General features: G+C 30.1%; 1 protein-coding gene across 6 annotated transcripts in view; it reads right to left on the bottom strand.

Moving 5' to 3' along the window:
- Positions 1-646: 646 nt before the first annotated feature.
- The window catches only part of LOC107450466 (PP2C-like domain-containing protein CG9801), a 130,500-nt gene continuing 106,635 nt past the window's right edge, over positions 647-24,511 (bottom strand). For 3 of the 6 annotated variants that reach the window (XM_071185117.1, XM_016066266.3, XM_071185116.1), the window contains exons 2-6: positions 19,056-19,360; positions 14,594-14,710; positions 12,955-13,136; positions 7,282-7,483; positions 647-6,044 (exon numbers count right to left, since the gene is read on the bottom strand). In XM_071185117.1, the coding sequence (XP_071041218.1) occupies positions 5,071-6,044; positions 7,282-7,483; positions 12,955-13,136; positions 14,594-14,710; positions 19,056-19,302 (1,722 nt within the window). In that variant the 5' untranslated portion in view covers positions 19,303-19,360 and the 3' untranslated portion in view covers positions 647-5,070. Of the gene's footprint in view, positions 6,045-7,281; positions 7,484-12,954; positions 13,137-14,593; positions 14,711-16,934; positions 17,052-19,055; positions 19,361-21,150; positions 21,247-24,511 lie in introns of those variants that run through there. The other 3 variants (XR_011637650.1, XM_043047876.2, XM_043047875.2) reach the window with 3 other exon arrangements.

Genomic DNA, 24,511 nt, shown 5'->3' with positions numbered 1-24,511 from the left:
TAATTAACACTTTTTCTAAAAGTCCAATCAAAGTAATATCCTCATTAAACAAAGACTAACTAAGAAAAGAGCAAGGCAGAAACTGATCAGAACTTCAGCTTCTCGTAAAGAAATTTTTTGATCACATAGAAATGGTATGGTTAGCTCAGTGTAATAAAGGGATATTTACTATTTATCAAGAACACAATACAGTACAGAACCCGTTATCCGGAAACCAAAAAACCGGAAAGAAATTCGATAAATTTTCCCGCCATTTTTTTTTTTTTCCTCTTAAGATTTTTCTTGAAAGATGTTTACCTTACCATCATTTTAGAAATAATCATAAGAGTATTACTTCATCGTTTTTTCTTCTTTTTAAGATTATTTCCAAATAATTTCTTTTTTTTNAAGATGTTCACCTTACCATCATTTTGGAAATAATCATTAGTGTATTACTTCATCGTTTTTTCAAGATTATTTCCCCCCAAAATTTTTTTTTAGTTGGGTTTAACAATAAAAAACAGCTTTTTGTAGCGATTCAGAAAACCGGAAAAATCAGTTATCCGGAATAGGGATGGTCCCGATCGTTCCGGATAATCGGTTCCCTACTGTACTTAGAAAAATATTGGATCACACAATAGCTTTTCCTGAAAGAAGACAGTCCACATTTTCATCAACATAGTTTTAATTTTACCATTACATATCACATTGAAACTACACAGAATCACTTGTTGATGCCTTTACATTTGATTAATGTGAAAATTTTTTATAATATTCTATTATTTCTACATTTATAATTGGATAGTAAAAGAACAAAGAATATTCTCTCAAGTGTAGGTTACGTGGTTGAATCTAAGCATTCATAATTTTAAGCTTTCTCAAGTTCGACACACTTTTGTTCATTATGGCCTGGAAGATCAAGTTTTAGCGAAAATATTAACCCTCTGTTGCATACCTTTCTGATACAATTGTTCGCAAAGTTAATGGAATTTAAAAATTTCACATTTTTATGTCAGACATAGAATTGTTTTCCAGGGTGCGTAGCCAAATCTTTGAATCAAAAATAAGCACTTTTCAAGCACTCAAAAAATTCATATTCAATCAATGAAATCATCTGCTTTCATCCGTATAAAGAAAATTTTAGCTCATCATGTTATTACTTTTGTAAATATTAATACCCGGATGCCCCCTTTGGGGCGGGACGGGGTTTAGCAATAAAAAAAAATATTCAATCAATGATATTATTGAAAAACAAAAACTTTTTATAAACAGTTTTAGCGTTAAAAAAAAACCCAAAAAGAAACGGGCGTAAATCGAAACAATCAGTACTTTCCCACATCACCGAGTGAATTCAACTTGACCCTGAACTCAGAACAAAAGTACCCTTACCCCTACCCCCTACGTCAAAAAAAGTGTTAGAAGTAAAATAAAATAAACAAGAACAAAATTAAAATAAATTAAAAAGAAAAACATTTCATAAGGATCTGATATTCTCTATCCGAATTGGAGAACTCTGGTCTCGGTTTAAAGTGTGCGCGCATGCACAAGTCATAACGTGGGTACGACATGAAGTCCCCATGAATGATTACGTAGCAAACTCCCCATTTTTCGTGAAATGCATAGGATCCACCAGATATCACTGGAGAAGAAAAAAAATTTCGGAAAAAAGCACTTTTTAAAAACGCCAGCTGAAAAAAGCACCTTTAAAAGCTTTTAAAAACGTAATCCCCAAAAAAGCACCTTTAAGTACTTTTTACAAACGCTACGCACCCTGTTTTCACTACTCTAAATAGTATATGCATTAGCAAAGTCTTGTTCAAAAGTTCAAGTAAAATGTTACTATGTTTTTAATAATGAGAACCTGATAATGTCACTTAGAGAACATCAAAAAGCATTTATTTCGGAACATCTTGAAGTGGATAAAACTATTAATAAGTGCGAATAAAAATATGAACCAGAAGTTTTCATGACATTGGTTATTGATAAAATTCTTATGCTTTTCTGAAATTACCATTTAGTATGCTAACAATTTTTGCTCTTGTATTACACAAATGATTAGTTTTTTAATCTTTAATTTCTAAAACCGAGTTAATTTTAATGTGGTCCAGAAAATGGTATATACTGCTAGTTATAAATATGAAAACTCAGTTAACACGTTGAGTGCTATGCATGTTTTTAAGGAAATTTTCAGTTTAGAAACACTTGTTTTGTGATTATAAGCAATATTGGTAATAATTAAATATAAATTTTTAGTAATTACTAAAAACATTGTAAATTTTTTTTTAAACTTACATTGCTTTCATTAACATTTAGTTAAGCTTTTCAGAGATTTCCATTTAATAAATGAAAACTATTTTTCACTCTAATAATGTTTGAATAGTTTTGTTACATTTCTATCACCTAATATCTAAAAGTAAATTAATTTAAATGCGGGCCAGAAAATGCATATACTACTAGTTATAAATATGAAACTTGGTTAAGATAATGCATAAAAAAAATCAAAGAAATTTTTAGCCATCTTCACTTTAAATTACAAAATCATCTTTTAGTAGTAACAAATAAGTCAATGTAAATACTATTTCTCTCAATGAGTCGAGGCACACTACAGAGGGTTAGAAACAAATGTACGGGTGTTCCTTAAATGTTGTAAAAAACTTCTAGGTTAGGAAAGGCAGACATCATGAGGAATAAGTAATAACACCGGAATCTGCACTTTTATTTACCTAAAATATCTTAATTTCACGTTTATTTTGTTTTCTATTATTGTTGAAAATTTTAATCAAATAAGTTTAGAAAAAGCTGTTTTATTGTAATTAAATGATTCAGCAAACTTGTCCATTTAAGTTGCCAAATCTTGAAATTACGATAAAACTGAACACAATTTTCTATCATAATTATGAGAATATATAAAATTAAAATACATTAAAGTATCCGTTTGAAGCACATGACACAGTTTAAAATAGGGAATGACTAACCATATAGGATTACATTGCTGCTCCTGGGTTTTTATGCTAATCTTAATCCTCATGATGTGCGTTACATTCCCTAAAAGTTTGTCTCAACAATTAGTTGACACTCTTTATAAAACAGCAGCACCACAAGTTTACATTTATAAAAATATTTGTAAAGTACTTTCATTAATTAGTGTAAATAAGGCAGTACATTTACTAGAAAAGCGTTGTTTAGAATGGAATAAAAGCACCAAGTTAAACGGAATGAGATAATAGCAAACCATTTTTTTAAACACCTACAAAAACTATCACACAGATTTTTAAATAAAAATACACATTTTGAGCAAACTAGCCTAGTTTATGAAATAAAGTAGTTTTGTACATTCAAAATGATATTTAAAATAAAATATAAAAGGTGATCATTAAAAAAAAAATCGGTGTGCAGAAAATTCTTATATACAACTTAAATTACATTTTTTACAGTATTATATATCATTAGATCAAGAGCCAGTTTTGAGATTTTTGCACTATTTGTACACAAATGATCAAAAAGTTTTATTTCTTAAATGTTTTTTTTTCTAAAACAAGCATAAAAATTAATACCTGATCTAGTGATGCATAACACTGTCTAATCTATCTGTCCTACAACATAATTGGTGTACTAAAATTAAATATAGTATTAACCACAAGTCGATAAATTGGATGGATAAAATTTACACAAATTTCTTATTCTACTACTAACTATTACCAAATAAGAATTTACTGTATGCTTAAGACATACGGCTTATTGGTACCTAAATATAAACAGCTAACTGACTGTAAATATGTCACTCTTTTAAGATATCAAGCATGATGAAAATAAAATAGTAATAGTTAACTTTAAGATTTAAAAAAGAAAGATGGAATTTTTAAATACTATTAATTAACTGCTATTAATGTATTTTTAATGTAAGTTTGTTACATATGTAGGGACAAAAAGAAAGAAATTTAATTTAGATGAAAGTTATAATTAATTATTTTCGATAATTTTTGGTAAATTATAAAAAAATAAAACTATTCTTGTTAAGTTGGAAACAATTCATCCATTGAAGATGTATGATCCATTACAAGAAGTAACAAAATTATATAATTTTTGTTGTTTTTTTTTCTTCAAAAATTAGAACAGGGTGCATAGCCAGATTTTTAAACAAAAAATAAGCACCTTTTAAGTACTTTTTAAGCATTTAAAAATATTTTTAATCACTTTCCAAAAATAAATCATAATTAGGATCTGTGCATCAATAAAAATAGAAAATTTCCCATCGTATAAGTTCTCAATTAATAAGCATGAAATAAACTTCAAAAACCTTGCATTATCATGATAAAATAACTAGTTTCTGATAAATATTGCAGAGAAAATTGGGAAAATCATGTATTTTTTGTAACTTTGAACGATGATGGACATAGCAAAGAAAAAATTTCTTTTTAAAAGATAGAAAACTAAGCATTTTTTACAAACCTCGAATAAAAAATAAGCACTTTTTAAAAAAGCTATGCACCCTGAAAACTATTCTTGTTAAGTTAAAAAAAATTTATCCATTGAAAAGATCCATGACAAGAAGTAACAAAATTATATAATTTTTTTAAAATTAAAAATATAGCAGTTAATTAGCTAACTATAATAAGTAATACTAACATCCAAAAGGAATAAATTCCAGAAACAAAATTTTTAAAGAACTTGAAAGGAAAAGAAGTGCAATGGAATGGTGTTTAAAGACAAAAATACAAATTTCTGTTATCAGAAAAACACCTAATTCACTCACTAAATGTATGACTATCAATGAAAATATACCTGACTAAAAAAGACAATTCACTTATGCAAACCAAACAATATTACTTCATATAAAAAGAAATTTGGAATGGAGGGACAAGTCTCAGTTTTACACAAGCGTCATTGCCTATAACTTCTGCAGAGAAGTTCTACAGAAGCTTCCCCTACAATACTGAAAATTATCCATATATTCACAGTTCACAAGACAATCACACATATGGATGTATACCGTCCATACAATAATCTGAGATCACTGCAAGGAGCAAAGATTAAGTGGCAGTGAAAAAATAAAAGCAAAACCAAACTGAAGGAGTTTTTTTTTTTATTATTTCAAATGCTCGACTCGTAATGTCGAGGGTCGTCTGTCTTCATTCCACGAGAAATTTTAGAGTTTATATTATTGTTATTGTTGGCCACATTTGATTGATTATGATGGTGGTGGTGATGGTGATGATGATGGTGGTGGTGGCCGGAAGATTTGTTGGTTTTGTTGTTGGATGCGACTGGAGATTTCGAGTGACTCTTGCTGGTATCTCTGCTTCTTCTGATCGGTGAGTGGGGTTTGTAGTTTCCGATCCGACAGGAAACCACCGAGGCGTGGTCGAGCTTGCCCGGTACCGTGCACAATTTGTCACCGACTTTCCTGCGTCTCGATCTCTGCTCCTGCTGAGAATCCTGCTCTCCATTATACAGATCTGGATCTTCTAAGATCTTGCGCTTTGCAACTGTCAGTTTCATTGCAAAATCGATTAGGGTTTCACATAGTTTCTGTGCTGAATCGCAACCCTTATCGTTGTCGTTCTGGCCGTGCCGGAGGAGGTCCTCCATTCGCAATAGAGTCAGTTGGTGTCTTTGGTGGGCTTCCACCACGGGTAGAGGTGCCTCGGGTGGAATCATTGCCTCGATTGTAGAACCGGATGACTTTCTGGCTTCTTCGGCAGCCGGGTTGCTGCTGCTCTGTCTTCTAAGCACTGCATTTAACTTGCTCTGTCTTTTAACGTTGACTTCTTGGCTGTTGCTGTTTTGCCTCTTTATGCTGGTGTTTGTGTGCTTGGAAGTGTCCGGTTTAGCGACATCGGATCCCTTACGGTGCGGCTTCTCTGGCCTTTTGGGCAGGGCAAATTTTCCGACGACCGGATCGAAATTGTCGGAGATTCCGTCACTACACAGGAAGACATAGTCTCCTTGCTCAGCGATTGTCATCGATACAGTCAGATTGTTAAGTTCGGGGTTCACTCCATCTACGGGACCCAAAGCACCGAGGGCGTCACGCATATCCCTCATCGAATGAATGTCGTGTGAACCTGTAATAAATTAGAAGATATTGTCAGGTACAGTTTTATAAAAAGGTATAAATAGAGACAAATCATCAAGAAAATTAAAAATTAGTATCGATTGCAACAGCAGCTTTGAAAGGAATCAAAAATAATTTTAAATACAGTTGTACCCCGATTTAACAAATTGATTGGACCAGACAAATCTGTTCGTTAAATAGAAGCAATTCTTTAAACTAAATATCAATTTTATATCAATATCAATTCAAATATCAATCAAGAGTATGATAAAAAAAACTATCAATGCAAAATACCCATAGATATAGAGATATAAAAAAAAGTGATTACTGTTTTACTGCGAGCTTAAAAATTATAAGTCATACGTTAGGAAATCAACTTTAAAATGATCTTAATTCTTTAATGCTACTTGCTTTTTAAACTTAATACATACATAAAATTAATTATTCACTTAAATTAGGGTGTGAAATATTAAAAATTTTAAGTGCAAGAAATTCAAAGTTTTAGTTTTGTGTGCGAATTTTTTTTCCAGCAATGACTGTTTGTTAAATCAAAGCTAACAATTCGTTAAATCAAAAGCACCCTTTTTGTCAGGACAATAAAATATTAGTTAATCGAAGTACGTTTACTCGAGAATTCGTTAAATCACGGTTCGACTGTTAATCAGAAGTTAATTTACATTTAAAAGTTAATTCCTTAATTTTAGGTGCTTTTGTTTAAAAAAATTGCATTTGAGGATAATGCTGCATCTACTTAAATAATATCAAACATTCTAGAGTTTGCTCACTAATGCAAGATATTGTTTTTGAATGCAGAATGCCTTAATTGAATACAATTTATCAAATTAATCTGTTCTACTGCACGATCATGCAAATAACCGAGGGGATTTTACAGCCTATATCTGAGTACACATGTTTTGTATGGTGCAACAACTACAGATATTTAACAAAATGAGGAAAGACACAAATCAATTTGAACAAATTTTACTTATGGAAGGGACAAAAGATCTAATAAATGTTTTTCCCATTTAAAAATCAAGTTTTAAATTTATACCAAACAATGTTAATTTTTTTTCTCATTTTACCTAATTTTATAAAAACTTATTAAAAAAATTTATCAATGATAGATACTGATACATAATCTAGTCACAAATTAAAGGTAAAAATAAGAATGAATACTCCACTTTGACTAAGCATTGACTAAATAATAAAAAATAATTTTACAAGTATATTATGAAAAACTTATCAACCTTGGGTGATTTCTCTAACACCATGTTTCTGACTGTAAATATAGGCAAGGCTGTCTCCCACGTTGCAAGTGCAAATAATAAATTTATCAGAATTTCTGAGCTGGCAAACAACAGCCGCACACAAAGTTGTCAGGTTCCCTTCTTCTTGTAGGATTAAATTATGAGCTGCGTGAAATGAACGAAGAAGACAGACGAATATATCCTGTTGAAATAATAATATGTTAGAATTATATACACATATTTAAAAACAGTAAGGTATTATTATTAACGTTATGCACTAATACCATTGCATCTCTGCAACCAATTTTTGAAAACAATTTTAAAATGCACAATTACACTACTTTACAAAATTTAACATTTAAAAAATTTCTACCATCTGCAGAATATTTTCAAAATGATTCATGGAATTTTCGATTTGTCCAAAATATTATGAAACCTAATACCAACACATAGTAGTCATATTTTTAGCGTAGCCAGATTTTACAACATAAAATAAGCACCTTTTAAATACTTTTTAAGCACTAAAAAAAATGATTTTTAATCACTTTCCAAAAATAAATGATAATTAGGATCTGTGCAGTAATAAAAAAAAATTTCTACCATTTAAAGCTCTTAATTTATAAGCATAAAATCAATAAAATTTCAAAACATTTTCAAAAAATTTTAAACGATCATGATAAAATAATTAATTTCTGATAAATATTGAAGAGAAAATTGTGAGAATCATGCATTTTTTGGTAATTTAGAACGACAATCGACACAAGGAAAAATCTCTTTCTAAAAGAGAAAATTAAGCACTATTTACAAATCCCGACTTAAAAAAAAGCACTTTTATGGGCTCTTAAAAAACATAAATCATAATGAGCATAATGATAAAAAGACATGCCATTGCAATTTTGATCCTCTGTAGAGAGAATGGCCCCTTGCTTCGGCAGCCTGACAACCAGCACACGAAGTCGAGCACTTTACTTTAGAACAGTTTAATGAGAACCAATACCGTGCACTCTCGGTCCCTACGCAGACTGATCAAAAAGATCGCCCATCCGCTTACTGATCACAGCCATTGATGCTCGACTTTCGTGTTCTACTGGGAACCGTGTTTTTATGATCAGTTCACTGCAGGACTTTAATCAAAGGACAATCAGACTATACATATACATGTGTGAGTTTAAACTCTTTATATATAATAAGGGGTCTGTCTAGGTTTTTCTTAGAGGTACCTATTTTGTGAAAATTTAGACATAACTTGCGAAAAATAAAAATTTTATTAAAAAATTAACACAAAAAAATGGATTTATCGTTTCTTACGGGATACAAAAATAAAATTTCTAGATAAAGTATTTTGTGAAACTACAGTGTTTCCTAAAGTTGAATTTGTGAAGGTACCGCTAAACAGTACTAAATTTAGCCTGGACAGATCCCTGATAATAGTGGTCAAAATCATTTTAAATCAACTTTATTAAATTAGGAAGAATTGAAACTATTCAAACAATCATTAATAGCTTGTCTCCTATTCTTAAATATTAAATTCTGGCGATATCCTTGTCTTAAAACTATTTTGAACGACTTTCAGCAGTTAAGTGGGCAAAAAGGTCTAAAAAGCTAATTAAATCCTCTACATTTGTCTCAACTTTCATGAAAAATCATAACTTAAGATTTTATTCTTTATTTGTGCAACCTTGAATTTTAGATAAAATTTTTGATTATTGTTTTTAGATTCTTGTACTTAAAATTCTGGATGATGTATTATTAATTCTGTAGCACTATATTTTTCAAAAACAGTGGAGAATAAAGGTGTTGCTTTATTGGATTAGGAGAAATAAGAGCGTGATAATTTTTAGAACAGGTCTGAATATATTGCAGGTCTGATCAGAGCCATGGAAGAGGAATCATAGATCATTTTACATATAACAATGTAAAATAACCTCACAAATAGTAAGCAAGTCATCCCATCAGACATTAGCATGCAGTATTCTAATTATGATTCAAATTCAATCAGAGGAAATACATATCACAATTTATTCCATGTCTAAGTAATAACTTGGGTTTGAAAGTAACTTCTTGAGATAAAATATAGCAGGTGTGATCAGAGCCATGGAAGAGGAATCATAGATCATTTTACATGTAACAATCTAAAATAACCTCACAAATTTTAAGCAAGTCATCCCATCAGACATTATCATGCAATATTCTAATTATGATTCAAATTCAGTCAGGGGAAATACATACCACAATATATTCCATGTCTAAGTAATAACTTGGGCTTGAAAGTAACTTTTTGAGATAAAATATTGCAAGTCTGATCAGAGCCATGGAAGAGGAATCATAGATCATTTTACATATAAAAATGTAAAATAACCTCACAAATAATAAGTATGTCATCCCATCAGACATTAGCATGCAATAATCATACTTTAAATTCAATCAGGAGGAATAAATATCACAATTTATTCCACGTCTAAATAATAACTTGGGCTTGAAAGTAACTTCTTGTGATAAAATATTGCAGGTCTGATCAGAGCCATGGAAGAGGAATCATAGATCATTTTACATGCAACAATCTAAAATAACCTCACAAATAATAAGTAAGTCATCCCATCAGACATTAGCATGCAATATTCCAATTATGATTCAAATTCAATCAGGAGGAATAAATATCACAATTTATTCCATGTCTAAATAATAACTTGGGCTTGAAAGTAACTTCTTGAGATAAAATATTGCAGGTCTGATTAGAGCCATGGAAGAGGAATCATAGATCATTTTACATATAACAATGTAAAATAACCTCACAAATAGTAAGCAAGTCATCCCATCAGACATTAGCATGCAGTATTCAAATTATGATTCAAATTCAGTCAGAGGAAATACATATCACAATTTATTCCATGTCTAAGTAATAACTTGGGCTTGAAAGTAACTTTTTGAGATAAAATATTGCAGGTCTGATCAGAGCCATGGAAGAGGAATCATAGATCATTTTACATGTAACAATCTAAAATAACCTCACAAATATTAAGCAAGTCATCCCATCAGACATTAGCATACAATAATCATACTTTAAATTCAATCAGGGGAAATACATATCACAATTTATTCCATGTCTAAGTAATAACTTGGGCTTGAAAGTAACTTCTTGAGATAAAATATAGCAGGTCTGATCAGAGCCATGGAAGAGGAGTCATAGATCATTTTCCATGTAACAATCTAAAATAACCTCACAAATAGTAAGCAAGTCATCCCATCAGACATTATCATGCAATATTCTAATTATGATTCAAATTCGGTCAGGGGAAATACATATCACAATTTATTCCATGTCTAAGTAATAACTTGAGCTTGAAAGTAACTTCTTGAGATAAAATATTGCAGGTCTGATCAGAGCCATGGAAGAGGAATCACAGATCATTTTACATGTAACAATGTAAAATAACCTCACAAATAAAAAGTAAGTCATCCCATCAGTCATTAGCGTGCAATAATCATATTTTAAATTCAATCAGGAGAAATACATATCACAATTTATTCCATGTCTAAGTAATAACTTGGGCTTGAAAGTAACTTCTTGAGATAAAATATTGCAGGTCTGATCAGAGCCATGGAAGAGGAATCATAGATCATTTTACATGTAACAATGTAAAATAACCTCACAAATAATAAGTAAGTCATCCCATCAGACATTAACATATTAACTATCATTATTAACAATAGATTTCTAAACTGAAATCTCCAATTAAAAATTTGAATTGATGAGTCACAAAAGATTTAACATGTGAAAGAATTTCTTTCAATACTTTTACTAAAATATAATTAAAGCTTATAATTTAGAAATAAAATTTTAATTCACTGATTCAATTATAACAATATGATTGGTAGTTAAAATACATCAATTTCAAACAAAATAATTAAAAATCTCCAATCAAGATTTACCAGAGTAAAGATAAAACTTTTCTCTAGGGTTTTTGTTAAAAAAAAGTTAGAATTTTTTAAAGGTTTTTTTGTGCAAATTGAGTAATTGTAATGAGATTTTTGAGAAGTTCTCTATATAAAAAAATTATAAATCAACATTTCGAAATAACAAGCATTACATAATGAAAAAAACTATGATGCATAAAATATTACAGAAGAACAATGGTTAATCATTTCTCATGGGACTATTCATAGTGAACAATAGATGAGAAAAAATGATAAATTCTGGTTAACATAAGACATCAAACAATGACATCAAAATATATGAATATAAAAAGTAATAAATTGAATAACTTAAAAATTAATAATAAAAAATATTTACGGTGCATGACACATTTATTTACAATGACACATTATTTTAAATATTAAGAAATTTTGGTTTGAACACTTTTTTTTTCTCAGAGCAAATGATAAAATTTCGACATTTATAACAAATAGCGTTTTTATTATTTTTAAGTCGGTATAAATGCGTGATAAGTTTTTATTGTTTCAAAGCCTTTGAATCTTTTTGCAGATGCTGGCACTGGTTGAGTTCACTATCTTCATCATTATCATTTTGCACTTCTGCAACCATTTGAACATCTTGATACATACATCTTGAATTACCCCAAAGTTTCAACATTTTCATCATCAAAAATGATGGCATTTTTACTGAGTTATAATCAATCCTCATTTTCTTTTTCTTCAATAATCATCAAGAGTTATGTACGATTTTTCTACTTCATCACAACTAAATAATTTCAATATTTTTAAATGTCGGTAGAATTTCCGAACAATGGATGATAGTTTCAAAAACTATCAAAATGGGTTTTATTAACATATTAAAAATAGTATTTGTGACAGGACTGTTGAAAGAAGATGATACGTACAGAGGAAATGGAAGATGCAGGAACGATGCATCACGTTTTATTGCATTGGAAACACAATATTCTAGAATCTTAAATTTTACAGGGTCAGTAGCCAAATATTTCAACAAAAAATAAGCACATTTTAAATACTTTTTAAGCACTCAAAAATATTTTCAAACACATACATTTATTATACATTAACAAAATGCAAAATAATTTTCAAAGACTTTACATGATCATGATAGAATAACTAGTTTCTGACAAAGAACTCTTTTCTTGATTTTTTTATTAGCCATTATAAAATAATCAAGAGATTTTTCGGTTCGATATCAGAGGGAGGAAAATGAAGGCTGAAGTTGAAAATATCCTGCAAAATGCAGATGAGAGTGCAAGAATCCTTCCCACTGAAATTAGCTCAGTATACGTACATACGGACCCGTAAGTACTTCATCAAACATGTACAATGATTGGCACTTTTATATGCTATGGAATGACGGTAGGCCGATATGGATTGTGGTTGAATGAATTGTGAAAACGCTGAATTGAACAATGTGAAAAGTATGCTTTTGCATAATATGTGGTGAAAATCGACATGGTAAAGAAAAAAAATCTCATTTTCAAAACGAAAAATTTAATCGAAAATAAGCATCCTTAAGCACTTTGCAAAAACGCTACGCACCATGCATTATGTTATGTGTAATTAAGTACAAAAAAATTGAGTGAAATATATTAATGAAACATATTTAATAAAGTAAAAACTAACATGCATATTTAACAAGTATTGCAATAAAATGTTTTTGAACACCAGAGTAAAATGTATGATATTCTTTTCAATATGCATGAAAATATTGGTTACCATAGTGGTTTCTATCCTTCCCCCTTCTCTGTACAACGCATTGTTCAAATAATCCATGCAGCCATGAACAGCACATCTTGCAGCAAGGCATGACTTTTCACCCCAATTCACGCCATCTGCCAGAACCAAGACTGAACTGTTCTCACGCAGGCACACAGCAAATGCATCAGCAACAGGTTCACCTATAGTTTAAAAAAATTTCATTTCATTAAAAAAAAAGAGTATTGGTAGAAAAACAATTTAAAAACAAATCAATGCCTTCCAATTTGCCATAATTTAGTGGCAAATAGTGAAGACTTTACTTGCATTGTAAAAAAAACTCTTACATTAGTTAGCGGGGTGGCCGCAACTGGGAAAAATTAAAGGGGTTACAAATCTTTCATGATGTAGCTATGAGTTATAAATATTTTAATTTTAGGAGTTAAATCGGACAATTTCAACATCTAGATATATTTCTAACTATTTACAAATATGCCTTAGTAAATAGGAATGAGTAAAATTAATTTGCTTAAAATATTTTTTATCACTTTTAAAATATTTCCTGGTTGTTCACAATCTTCGTATATAATATGTTTTACCAAAAAAAAAAATTTATGGCAATAAAACTGTCGATTTGATTAAAGAATTATTTTATAGCTTGTTTTTTTCCATTCGACTGATACGGTTCTGCGAGCATACATGGTTGAGTTTAGTTCCAAAGTGGCACGACTGGACAGTCATTTTTCCACCCGTAAACCAAACTGAAAGCATTGTGAACCCACCATATTTGGGAAGAAAAGGCAAAACTCAAGAACATTAATTTCTTCTTAGAAAGACTTTTAGTTCATTTTACTAAAAAGGGAGCCAAACAGATTATCTAATATTTTTTCTTATTTAATTTTTCTGTGGTGTGTTGGTAATAAAATAGGCTTGAACTTAGGAAATATTCTCGCAAATATTGCTGCTGTACTAATAATTCCTCTACTCTTAAATACTAGGACAATAGTAAAATATAAAACATTTTAAACATATGTTTTAAACATATACCCCCCAACATTCAAGGCTTTTGCGAATTATTTTTTTCTATTGTTAGTTAACTAAGACCGAAGTTTTTAAAACAAAAAATTTTGTATAATTCTATAATTAGGATTTGAAAACATGTTCCACTTTCTATCTAGTCCTTTATGTAATTGTCTAAATAATATATATATGCAGTGGTGACAAAAATTCTCTTAATTTTAATTTATTTAAGCAATAAAACATTATCTTTAACTACCACCTGAGAAGCAATAAAACATTATCTTTAACTATCACCTGAGAAAATAACAGAAACTACGTAAATTCCGAATAGTTGGTGGATATGTATTATCTCCACATTTATGGTCAAATCTCACACATGGTCAAATCTCTAATTGAGGAGCATGCTTTTAATGACCATGTCAACCTTCATCTATCAAAAGGTACCTTAAGATTGTATCAAGTTAACATGTCTTATATACTAGTGAATTGGTATTTAATATTTATAGTGGTAGTTACGCCACATTATAACTTTATATTTTAGAAGCATTCAACATTTTAATTTTTGAATTGGTTTACTTCTCAAAGGAATAGAAGAATAAGGGTGGGGGGAAAAGAATATTTAGGTAGGAAATATACAAACCAGCATTTTCATTGGTTAAAGGATGTTTTTCATACAAAGTTGTGGCTAGTCCAAATGCTCGATCATCAGACTGGGTCCAATTCTTGATACCAGCAACTGCTTCTGGTGTATCTAAGCCTGAGTAAGAAATAAATTATTGAAAAATATTGAATTTAAAAAATAATAAAACTCAGCATAACAAGTTTAGTTCATCTCCAATTTAATTTTTTTAAACTAAAACATCAGAAAAAATATAATTTTTCCAAAAAAGGATATAAATCTAAAATATATATATTTTTTAAAAAATCTTTCTCCAAAAATATGTGTGCACACATTTAGAAAGAAAATATGTCTATTTGCAGACATGGGTATTTAAAAAGGGATTCTAGAAGGTACATTTGTACTCCGAGTTTGCAAAGAACCCAACTCCTGTGGGTTTTTCCATAAGAAACCAGTTTTACCCAAGGATAAATGAAAAATTTATTTTTCAAATAAATTTTTCATGCATACTTATTTAAGCAAAAAAAAGACAAAGGAATATAATTTTTTTTATCTTGGACTGAGTTTTATTTCCAAAAATCAGACAATTGAAATATCTTTTACTTAATTAATTTTTGTATAAATAGCATATAGTAACCAAATTATAACAGATAGTCTAACATTTTTTCATCAATTTATTTATGGTCCGAATATAATATAAGATTAATTTATCTAATTACCACAACTTAATTCAAAATAAAAACAATATAGTTATACTTAGAACAAACACAGATTAAATATGTTAGAATTAAATTGTAATAAGTATTTTTTTTACTTTTTTTATTTATTCGAGTGAAAGCAAAAATATTTTTTTCACTGATTGTTGCTACCCTGAATTTTAAAAAAATTATGCTTACCGTAATTGTAATAAATTACATTTATTATAAATAATTATAAACAATGCTCATTGTTTGTATGTCATATGTAATATATTAGTTAATTAGAATTCAATATGTTTAAATTAAACATTAGTTTTTTTGTCAAAATTTGTTGGTTTAGTTAAATTATTAAATTGGTTTGCGAAAATTTTTGACACCCACATGTAAAATTATTTTACAGAGAAAAATATTATACACGATTTCTTAAATACTTTAATTAACATTTTCCTGTACTGCATCCCTCATAGAAAATTTCAAAAGGAGCCCTTTTTCGCAGAGCTTCTAAGTACTTTTAAGGGCAAAATATGATACAAAAAAAAAATTTGCAACTGGAAAATTGTTAATTTCTTTCAATTTCGGCCTTAGTTTCACAAGCATTTAATTCTTAAGATTTTACTGGGCATCCAAATACCCACTGATTGTGTTAAACTGATCCTATTTAAAACAACTATACTGATCCTATTTAAAACAACTATACTGATCCTATTTAAAACAAAAAGCTGTATTAATAAAATGGAAGATCAATTTTTAGAAATTGGTTACCTTCCCTTTTGCAGTACTAATAAAATGGAAGAAATATTCTTTTTTTTTTTTTTTTTTTTGAGACGGAGTCTCGCTCTGTTGCCCAGGCTGGAGTGCAGTGGCACGATCTNATAAGACGCCCAGTACAGTTATTGTATAATTTAGAAATTGCATCAAATGAGTGAGTAACAAATTACAAGTTGATTATGAATAAGTGACTGTTTTTATTCTAATTCGAATTTATGTTTTTTTTTGCTGATATTGTTTTCATAAATTTTTGTATGATTCATTATTTATGTCGTGAATTGTTAATTTGGTAGTTTAATGTAGAATTAGTATTAGTATAATTTTAAATTCTATTTGTAAATTGTTTTTGAACTCTCTTTCGGGGCGGGAGGATGTGGCAACTCAAGCCACGAATAAGGTTAAATCCCCACAAAAGGGATTTCTACTAGGCGTCTTCCCTAACCGAGGGAGAATTCAATCAGAATGAAACTTGAACTGGCGAGATAAACATCTCGTGGAATCGGAAAATCCGATTTGAATATATAATGCATAATCAGGAAAATTTTATGTTTATTTGTGTTTATGTTTAGTGTTCCTATTGTTATGTTTAATAAATAGACCAAAAAAGGAAAATTTGGAAAATTATTACGGAAATACGGACATGCTATCACGATTGAATGGCGCAACCTAAAGGCTTGATAAAATAAATATTACAAGGTACTTTAGGATTGAATCAAGTTAACATGTCTTATATACTAGTGAATTGGTATTTAATATTTATAGTGGTAGTTACGCCACATTATAACTTTATATTTTAGAAGCATTCAACATTTTAATTTTTGAATTGGTTTACTTCTCAAAGGAATAGAAGAATAAGGGTGGGGGGAAAAGAATATTTAGGTAGGAAATATACAAACCAGCATTTTCATTGGTTAAAGGATGTTTTTCATACAAAGTTGTGGCTAGTCCAAATGCTCGATCATCAGACTGGGTCCAATTCTTGATACCAGCAACTGCTTCTGGTGTATCTAAACCTGAGTAAGAACACGTCAAATAAATTATTGAAAAATATTGAATTTAAAAAAATTTAAAACTCAGCACAATAAGTTTTGTTCTTTTCCAATTTAATTTCTTTGAACTAAAATAAATTTTTCCAAAAAAGGATATAAATCTAAAATATATATATTTTTTAAAAAATCTTTCTCCAAAAATATGCAGGCACACATTTAGAAAGAAAATATATCTATTTGCAGATATAGGTATTTTAAAAGGGGTTCTAGAAGGTATATTTGTACTCAAAGTTTGGAAAAACTCTTTTTTTTTTTTTTTTTTTTTTTAAAAAAAAACCCAACTCACATGGGTTTATCCATAAAAAAACTAGTTCTACCCAGGGATAAATGGTGTTTTTCAAATAAATTTGTCATGCATACTTATCTAAGTACTATACTTATACATTTTTTATCTTGGACTAAATTTTGTTTCCAAAAATTAGACAATTGAAATATCTTTTACTTAATTAATTTTTGTATAAATAGCATATAGTAACCAAATTAAAACAGATAGCCAAACAATTTTTTTAGCAATTTATTTGTCGCCAGAATAGAATAAAAGATTAATTTATCTAATTCTCCACAACTTAATTCAAAATAAAAACGATATAGTTATACTTAGAACTAACACAGTTAGAATTAAAGTGTGTTAAGTATTTTTTCACTTTTTTTTATTTATTCGAGTGAAAGCAAAAATATTTTTTTCAGTGATTGTTGCTACCCTGAATGTAAAAAAAATTATGGTTACTGTAATTGTAATTAATTACAATTATTTTAAATAATTATAAACAATGCTTGTTGTATGTCATATTGAGTTCTAATTAACTAATCTAATATATTACATATATTTAAATAGAATATTGTTTTTTTTTTGTTTTTTGTCAAAATTTGTTGGTTTAGTTAAATTATTAAATTGGTTTGCGAAAATTTCTGACACCCACACGTAAAATTATTTTACAGAGAAAAATATTATACACGATTTCTTAAATACTTTAATTAACATTTTCCTGCACTACATCACACATAGAAAATTTCAAAAGGAGCCCTTTTTCGCAGACAAAGGATAAAAAAAATTTGCTGCTGGAAAATTGTTAATTTCTTTCAATTTCGGCTTTAGTTTTCACAAGCATTTAATTCTTAAGTTTTTACTGGGCATCCAAATACCCACTGACTGTGTTAAACGGATCCGATTTAAAACTATTAAAAAGTAGCATTAATAAAATGGAAGAACCATTTTTAAAAATTGGTTACCTTCCCCTTTGCAGTACTAATAAAATGGAAGAAATATTTTTTTTTTAAAAAATGGTAACTTTTCTCTTGCAAAATCAATCAAGGTGCGTGGCCAAATCTTTCAACAAAAAATAAGCACCTTTTAAGTACTTTTTGAGCACTCAAAAAATATTTTTAAGCACTACATACTTTAACAAAATGCAAAATAATTTTGAAAGACTACATGACCTGATAAAATAACTAGTTTCTGACAAAGAACTCCTTTCTTGATTATATTAGCCACCATAAAAAGATCGATAGATTTTTCGGTTCGATATTAGAGGGGGGAAATGAGGCCTGAAATTGAGATATCTTGAAAAATGCATCGGAGTTGCCCATTGATGAGATTGCAATAATCCCTCCGAACCTAACTCTCATGCGGAATCGCAAGTATTTCATCAAGCATGTAACATGATAGGAGCTTTCATACGCTATGGACCAACGATACACCATAATAAATTGTGGTTGAATGAATTGTGAAAATGTTGAATAAAGCAATGGGGAAAAGCACGCTTTTGCATAATACGTGGCGAAAATCGAAATGGTAAAGAAAAAAATCCAATTTTCGAAAGGGAAAAATTGAGCACTTTTTAAAAACACCCAATGAAAAAAGCACCTTTAAGGGCTTTTAAAAAACGAAAATCGGAAATGAGCACCTTTAAGCACTTTTTAAAAACATTGTCAAAGAAACGAAAGAAATATTTTTAAGAAATTGGTTACCTTCACTAATAGTAAGTTTCTTTTCTTCGATTTTTTCTGTGGTATTTTCATTGTTATCGACAACAGGTTCTGGAATATTTAACTTATCATGATTTTCAGAATCTTCTTCATAATCCTCATCGATGAAATCCACATCCAGATCGAGGTATTCGAAAGGTTTGTGTTTTCGATTAACTTGTGTCAACCCGCCAGCAGGCCCAGTGTGTGCAGCAAGAACCACTTTGGAGAGCTTGGCAACTTTCTTCATGGGCAGGTCGTAGCAGCATTTTCCGAACACTATTTCGGGTTGGTTTCTTTTCAATTGCCTGCATTTACAAAAGAAGAAAATCACCGTAAGTATTACATTTAGTTATAATAAAGAAAATATCAATAATTTCAATTACTTGAATACAGACAGGACATATTAAATGTACCTATTCCACTAGAAAAAACATTTAAATTTTACATTAAAATCATTGACGGAATCGATCGAATTGTTTCAAATTTACTAAACTTAAAAAAAAACTTACATTTTGAAATTTTTACTTTGCAATAAAGTTATTCGACAGTTTCAACTTTTTTATTGAGCCGGGATAGCCTGGTTGTCAGGGCGCTGGACTCACGTTCGGGGGAACGGTAGTTCGATCCTGTCGATCGAAGACACCCGGTGTAGTAGTGTAGGAAATGATGACTGGTGCACGTGAAATATTTCGGGTCACAAAGTTCTCCATGATCCCATAACAAATTATACCTCTGGGGATACTGAATTGGAGATTGATCGTTCTCTAGTTCAGACCAAAATTACGATCTGTGGATGAAGGAATGGTTCGTCCTATAAACGGGTATGACGTATGGGTGCGGCAGAAGTCGAATTCTTAGCCATAGATGGCGCCACGGGAAAACAGGAACTATCTCACCCCTTACTTAATTGGCCTACGACAACAGCTTTTGTATTTCGTCATTTCAACTTATACAATTTAAAATAATATAAAAAGTTGTAGGAATTACACAACACTTTTTAAGACTTTTATTAAATAAAATGAAGATAATTACGTAATCAAAATTATTTTTTACGTGGACAAACGGATTTCGTACTTGTGTGCAAAAATTTTCGATTCGCTCAAATACTTTAGGAATACGCAAGTGTCATAAATAGGAAGGGGGCCCCAGTGGGAAAATGGTTTATTCAGAACAGAGAAAATACGTTTCTGTGCCAGATTCCGTATTTTATTTAATAGTTAACACTAAGCGTAGGTCAACTCCTTTGAATTATTAAGATCGGCACTTGATCGTGAAAACACGGTGATTAGAATGAAAGTTATTTTGGGGGATGCCTTTTTACGGCTCACTATACATATTTTAAAATTAAAGTACAATCTACTGAAAATAATCAATTCAATTATAAGTTGCGAAAACTTCATACCTTTTTTTTTTTTTTGCTTACTGAACACATTAAAAATAATAATTGAGCATTTATTGAGATAAAAATGACTTATTTGAAGCTCACCCAGCTTCATATCCATGGGTACCAGCTGGTATGGAAAGTAAGGGCGACCTGTGAGCAATGGTGACAATATTTCCCTCATCATGTCGTTAGTCACGAAATTGTATAGAGCCTGAACATCCATGATCCCTCTGTCCTACAACGGGCTGTTGCGGGAATGCTTTATTTTTAAGTTTGTGTTTTTTATTGTGGTTAAATCTCTAACTTGAAAGAAACGAGGTAAATAATTCTCAGTAAAATTATTTAAAAACTCATCTTCATAACAAATGAATCAATGTACTTTTTTAAATTATTTTTAGTGAATTATTCGATCAATTTCATTAAAATTTTAGTTTAGGTAATGTAAATGAAACGTACATTTTATACCTTAATCAAAAAATTAAATAAATAAAAATATACATAAGAAAATGGGTAAAAAAAAGTAAGATATCCATTTATGTACTTCACGATAAAAAAGTTACAATTTAAAAATCACTATAATTTATAGTTTGCAACCGAAAATCATTATCAAAACAATATAACTTGCGCCATTGAAATCTTCTTAAAGACGGCGATAAAATAAAAAGAAATGGCACAATTCGATAACAATAAGAAAAAAAGTAAGTCCTTGACCTCTTCACCACTTCGTGAAAGTTAAAGAAAGAAAAAAAATTCAATCGTAATTATTACGATGCCGCCAAATGTTGGGCCATAGTTGATCGTTTGTAACGCCATCTCTTAAAACAATAACTTCAACTTTCACCAACCAGATGGTCGAAGGGAAGTTTCATTCTTTTCATTTTATTTATTTATCATTTATTTATTTTTTCTAACTCAGGAGCAAGCGTGAAATCTACATTCTCTGTCAACGAAGCGAAAAGAATTATGGCAAAAAAGAACATCTAAAAGGATTCGTTTTTAAGAACATTTTCTCTGATTTTTTTCTTTGCGGATGAGAAAAATGCTTGGTTTAAGGAATTAGTGTTAAATAAGGTCTTTGGGGCAGGAGGTATGAGAAAAACGATTAAAACCTAACTGCGGGGTAAAATTAAATTTTAATCCTTTGACTTCATTCTTTCGTGAAAACAGTCCGGACATTTTTTGTTAAGTTCTGGAAGTTTAATATAATTCTAATTAAATTTTTATCCGAGATACGTTGTTAAAGAAATTGATAAACAATATATCATACAATCAATGCATTTAAAAGATAAATTATTTTTAAAAATATTTTTATAATTCCATGACGCGCAGCACCCCAGACATTAAACATAAAAAACGGCCCATTCTTAAAAATTGCTGGGGTTTTTTTCTGTATTCATCTCCACGTATCAGTGGAATACTTAAAAGAAATGATAGGGGAAAAAATAGAATAAATTAAACTTATTAAATCTATACTGATAGTTAAATCTATACTTAATACAAAATGTTGTGGCTTACCGTATCCAGAATGTTTTGAAGAACACAAAATTTTATTATGCAGATAAGAAATAAATTCTCTATATTATCAAATTTAGAATATTATCATTTCGAATATATTATTTATAGATCGTCAACAGTTTTTTAATCATAAAATGTCGAAGTCGATTTTGGTGGTTTTTTGCGTATTGAAACTCGTCGCATTCAAACTAAGCGCTCCAGAATTTTTAATTTTTTTTTACCGTGAAAATCACACTTTTCTACAGAAACTTAAAAACTTTTTTGTTCTTTGGTAGGTTTTTAACAAAACATTACGGCACAAATTAATATTTGAACTATCTTAAATAAAATCAGCTGTAAAATATACTGATTAAAACATCAAAAAACCAACAAAGAAAAAATAAATATTAATACGAAATTAATAATCTGCAAACGGCTGCAATTAGCGGTCTTTAACCAAAGAATATAGAGGTCCCTCTATATTCTTTGCTTTAACGACTCGCTCTCTTTTTTGCAGATTTTCTTCCTGGCAATATAGCAACAAACTTTTATTTCTTTTCAAATTAGTTATCGAAACAAACAAATAAAAAAAGTTAAAAATCAAAAGTTTTCTTTTTATTCAAGAAACCCCCAAACTGGAGAGTTGGTCGTAAAAGGACGCTGGGTTGGAAAATCGCCTTCCAGATCGCAGCTACGTCAATGATGACGTAAAGTACGTAAAGTGATCATGGATAATAGTCCATTTACCGCCCCAGCACTACCGTGGAAGGTTTTCTTCTTCATGTAACGCAAATGCGAATTAGTTCCATCAAAAAGTTCGTTGCGAAAGCTAGCTCGTCCCAATGCTTAATACAGAAATTCTCGTCTTTTAGGTTGAGTTCAGAATTACAAGGTCAAGGAGTTGAATATTGATACTCATAAATCCAAAAATGGGTCGACTGTTCCACAACCGTTATAAAATAATTTCATATTGTAACAAGTGACGCGAACAGGCATCCGAATTTACAGGAAATTTCAAAAACTGGATATAGAACAATAAAAAAAAATTGAAGGAAAAAAAAAAGCCATTCGAACTAAAAGAAAAATTTCCGGATGGTAATATCTGTGTGGTAATAAGTGCTACGAATTACTACCTTGAGTAAAGGTTATATTAAAAATATTTTTGGGCAATTTTTCAAGGTTGAAATAAGAGTATTATAAGTTTATTAATAAGCTGAATAAATATGGACACTGCGCAATGGCATGCAGGTGTTGGAAAAATGAGAGGCATGGGCGTGTATCGTTTTACACCATCATTAGAGTAAACATGTCTTAATTACACTTTATTAAAAAAAATATTTATAAAAGAACTAAAGGAAACTGGTTCAGAGAAATCACACACCTTCTTATTTAAATTCACCATACGATAAAAGGACATTAAACAGTCATAATTATAATTGTGGATAAATAATTCTTAAATGAAGTATAAAATTGGTTATCGTCTGCAAAACTACGTTTCGCCAAACGATTATATTCCATCTTATTTTCTACCACAAATGTTTTTTTATTTTTATTTTAAAACCGTAGGTGAACAGTTGAGACAATTTTAAGTTTACGACTACCAATGTTAACTCCGTAGCCTTGCAATTTTGAACCCAATTCAGAAGACAAGGAAACTCCTGGATCAAGTGTTGGAAGAAATTTGCCTTTGTGGAGGATATTTTGATGGAACTAACCTGCATTTGCGTTTTATGGAGATGAAAACCAGAAAAGGAGGAGGATATTTTATGTTAGCACTGTGGTCGGTACGAGCCGAGAGCAGAATTCGTATCAAGCAGCCACAGGATTCGAACATGGTAACCTCATTAGAAGCCGAACGCTTTATACCCTGAGCCACCATGCCTCTACCATAATTATTTAAAAAAATTCAAATTAGTGGTAATTGTCTCAGAATTAGATTGAATACAAAGTTTAAAGGAACAAGAACAGGAATCGACCATACTGCGTCAAAAACAATCAGCGTAGCCAGGGGTCTGTTAAGAAGAAATTTGGGTCCGTTAACGGACCCTTCACAAAATATTTTTTCATAAAAACGGACCCTTCACAAAATATCTTTTCATAAAAACGGACCCTTCACAAAATATTTTAACTTAAAAACGGACCCTTCACAAAATGATTTTTCTTTTAATCGGACCCTTCACAAATTTGTTTATCTTCATTATTATTTTGTTAATCGAATAAACCCTTTCCAGGGCAGAAAACAAGAAAGATGGATGTAAACGAATTAAGTTTTGTCTTCGGCAGACGATTCTTCCATTATTCGTCCGAAATTAATATTCTGCGTTCAACAGTATAGGCTAAATACCAAATATTTGTACGTTGCATCTCTAATTTAGAAGCAGCAATTGTTACATTGTAACATTATTTTTTAAAATTTAATTTTTTTAATTATAATTTTACAGTGTTGAGCATAATCTTGTATGTTTACAATTTAAAAACGTTTTTTTTTGCAATAACGGACCCTATTTGCACAAATTCATAAAAGCGAACCCTGGTTGAAAGAATGTGAGTAATTTTTTCACAATTTCACGAAAAACGG

Source organism: Parasteatoda tepidariorum, chromosome 9 (assembly GCF_043381705.1).
Source record: "Parasteatoda tepidariorum isolate YZ-2023 chromosome 9, CAS_Ptep_4.0, whole genome shotgun sequence".
In the NCBI taxonomy this organism is placed as follows: Eukaryota; Metazoa; Arthropoda; class Arachnida; order Araneae; family Theridiidae; genus Parasteatoda; species Parasteatoda tepidariorum.
Note: the sequence above shows the minus strand (reverse complement) of the source record. Positions and strands in the feature narration are given on the sequence as shown.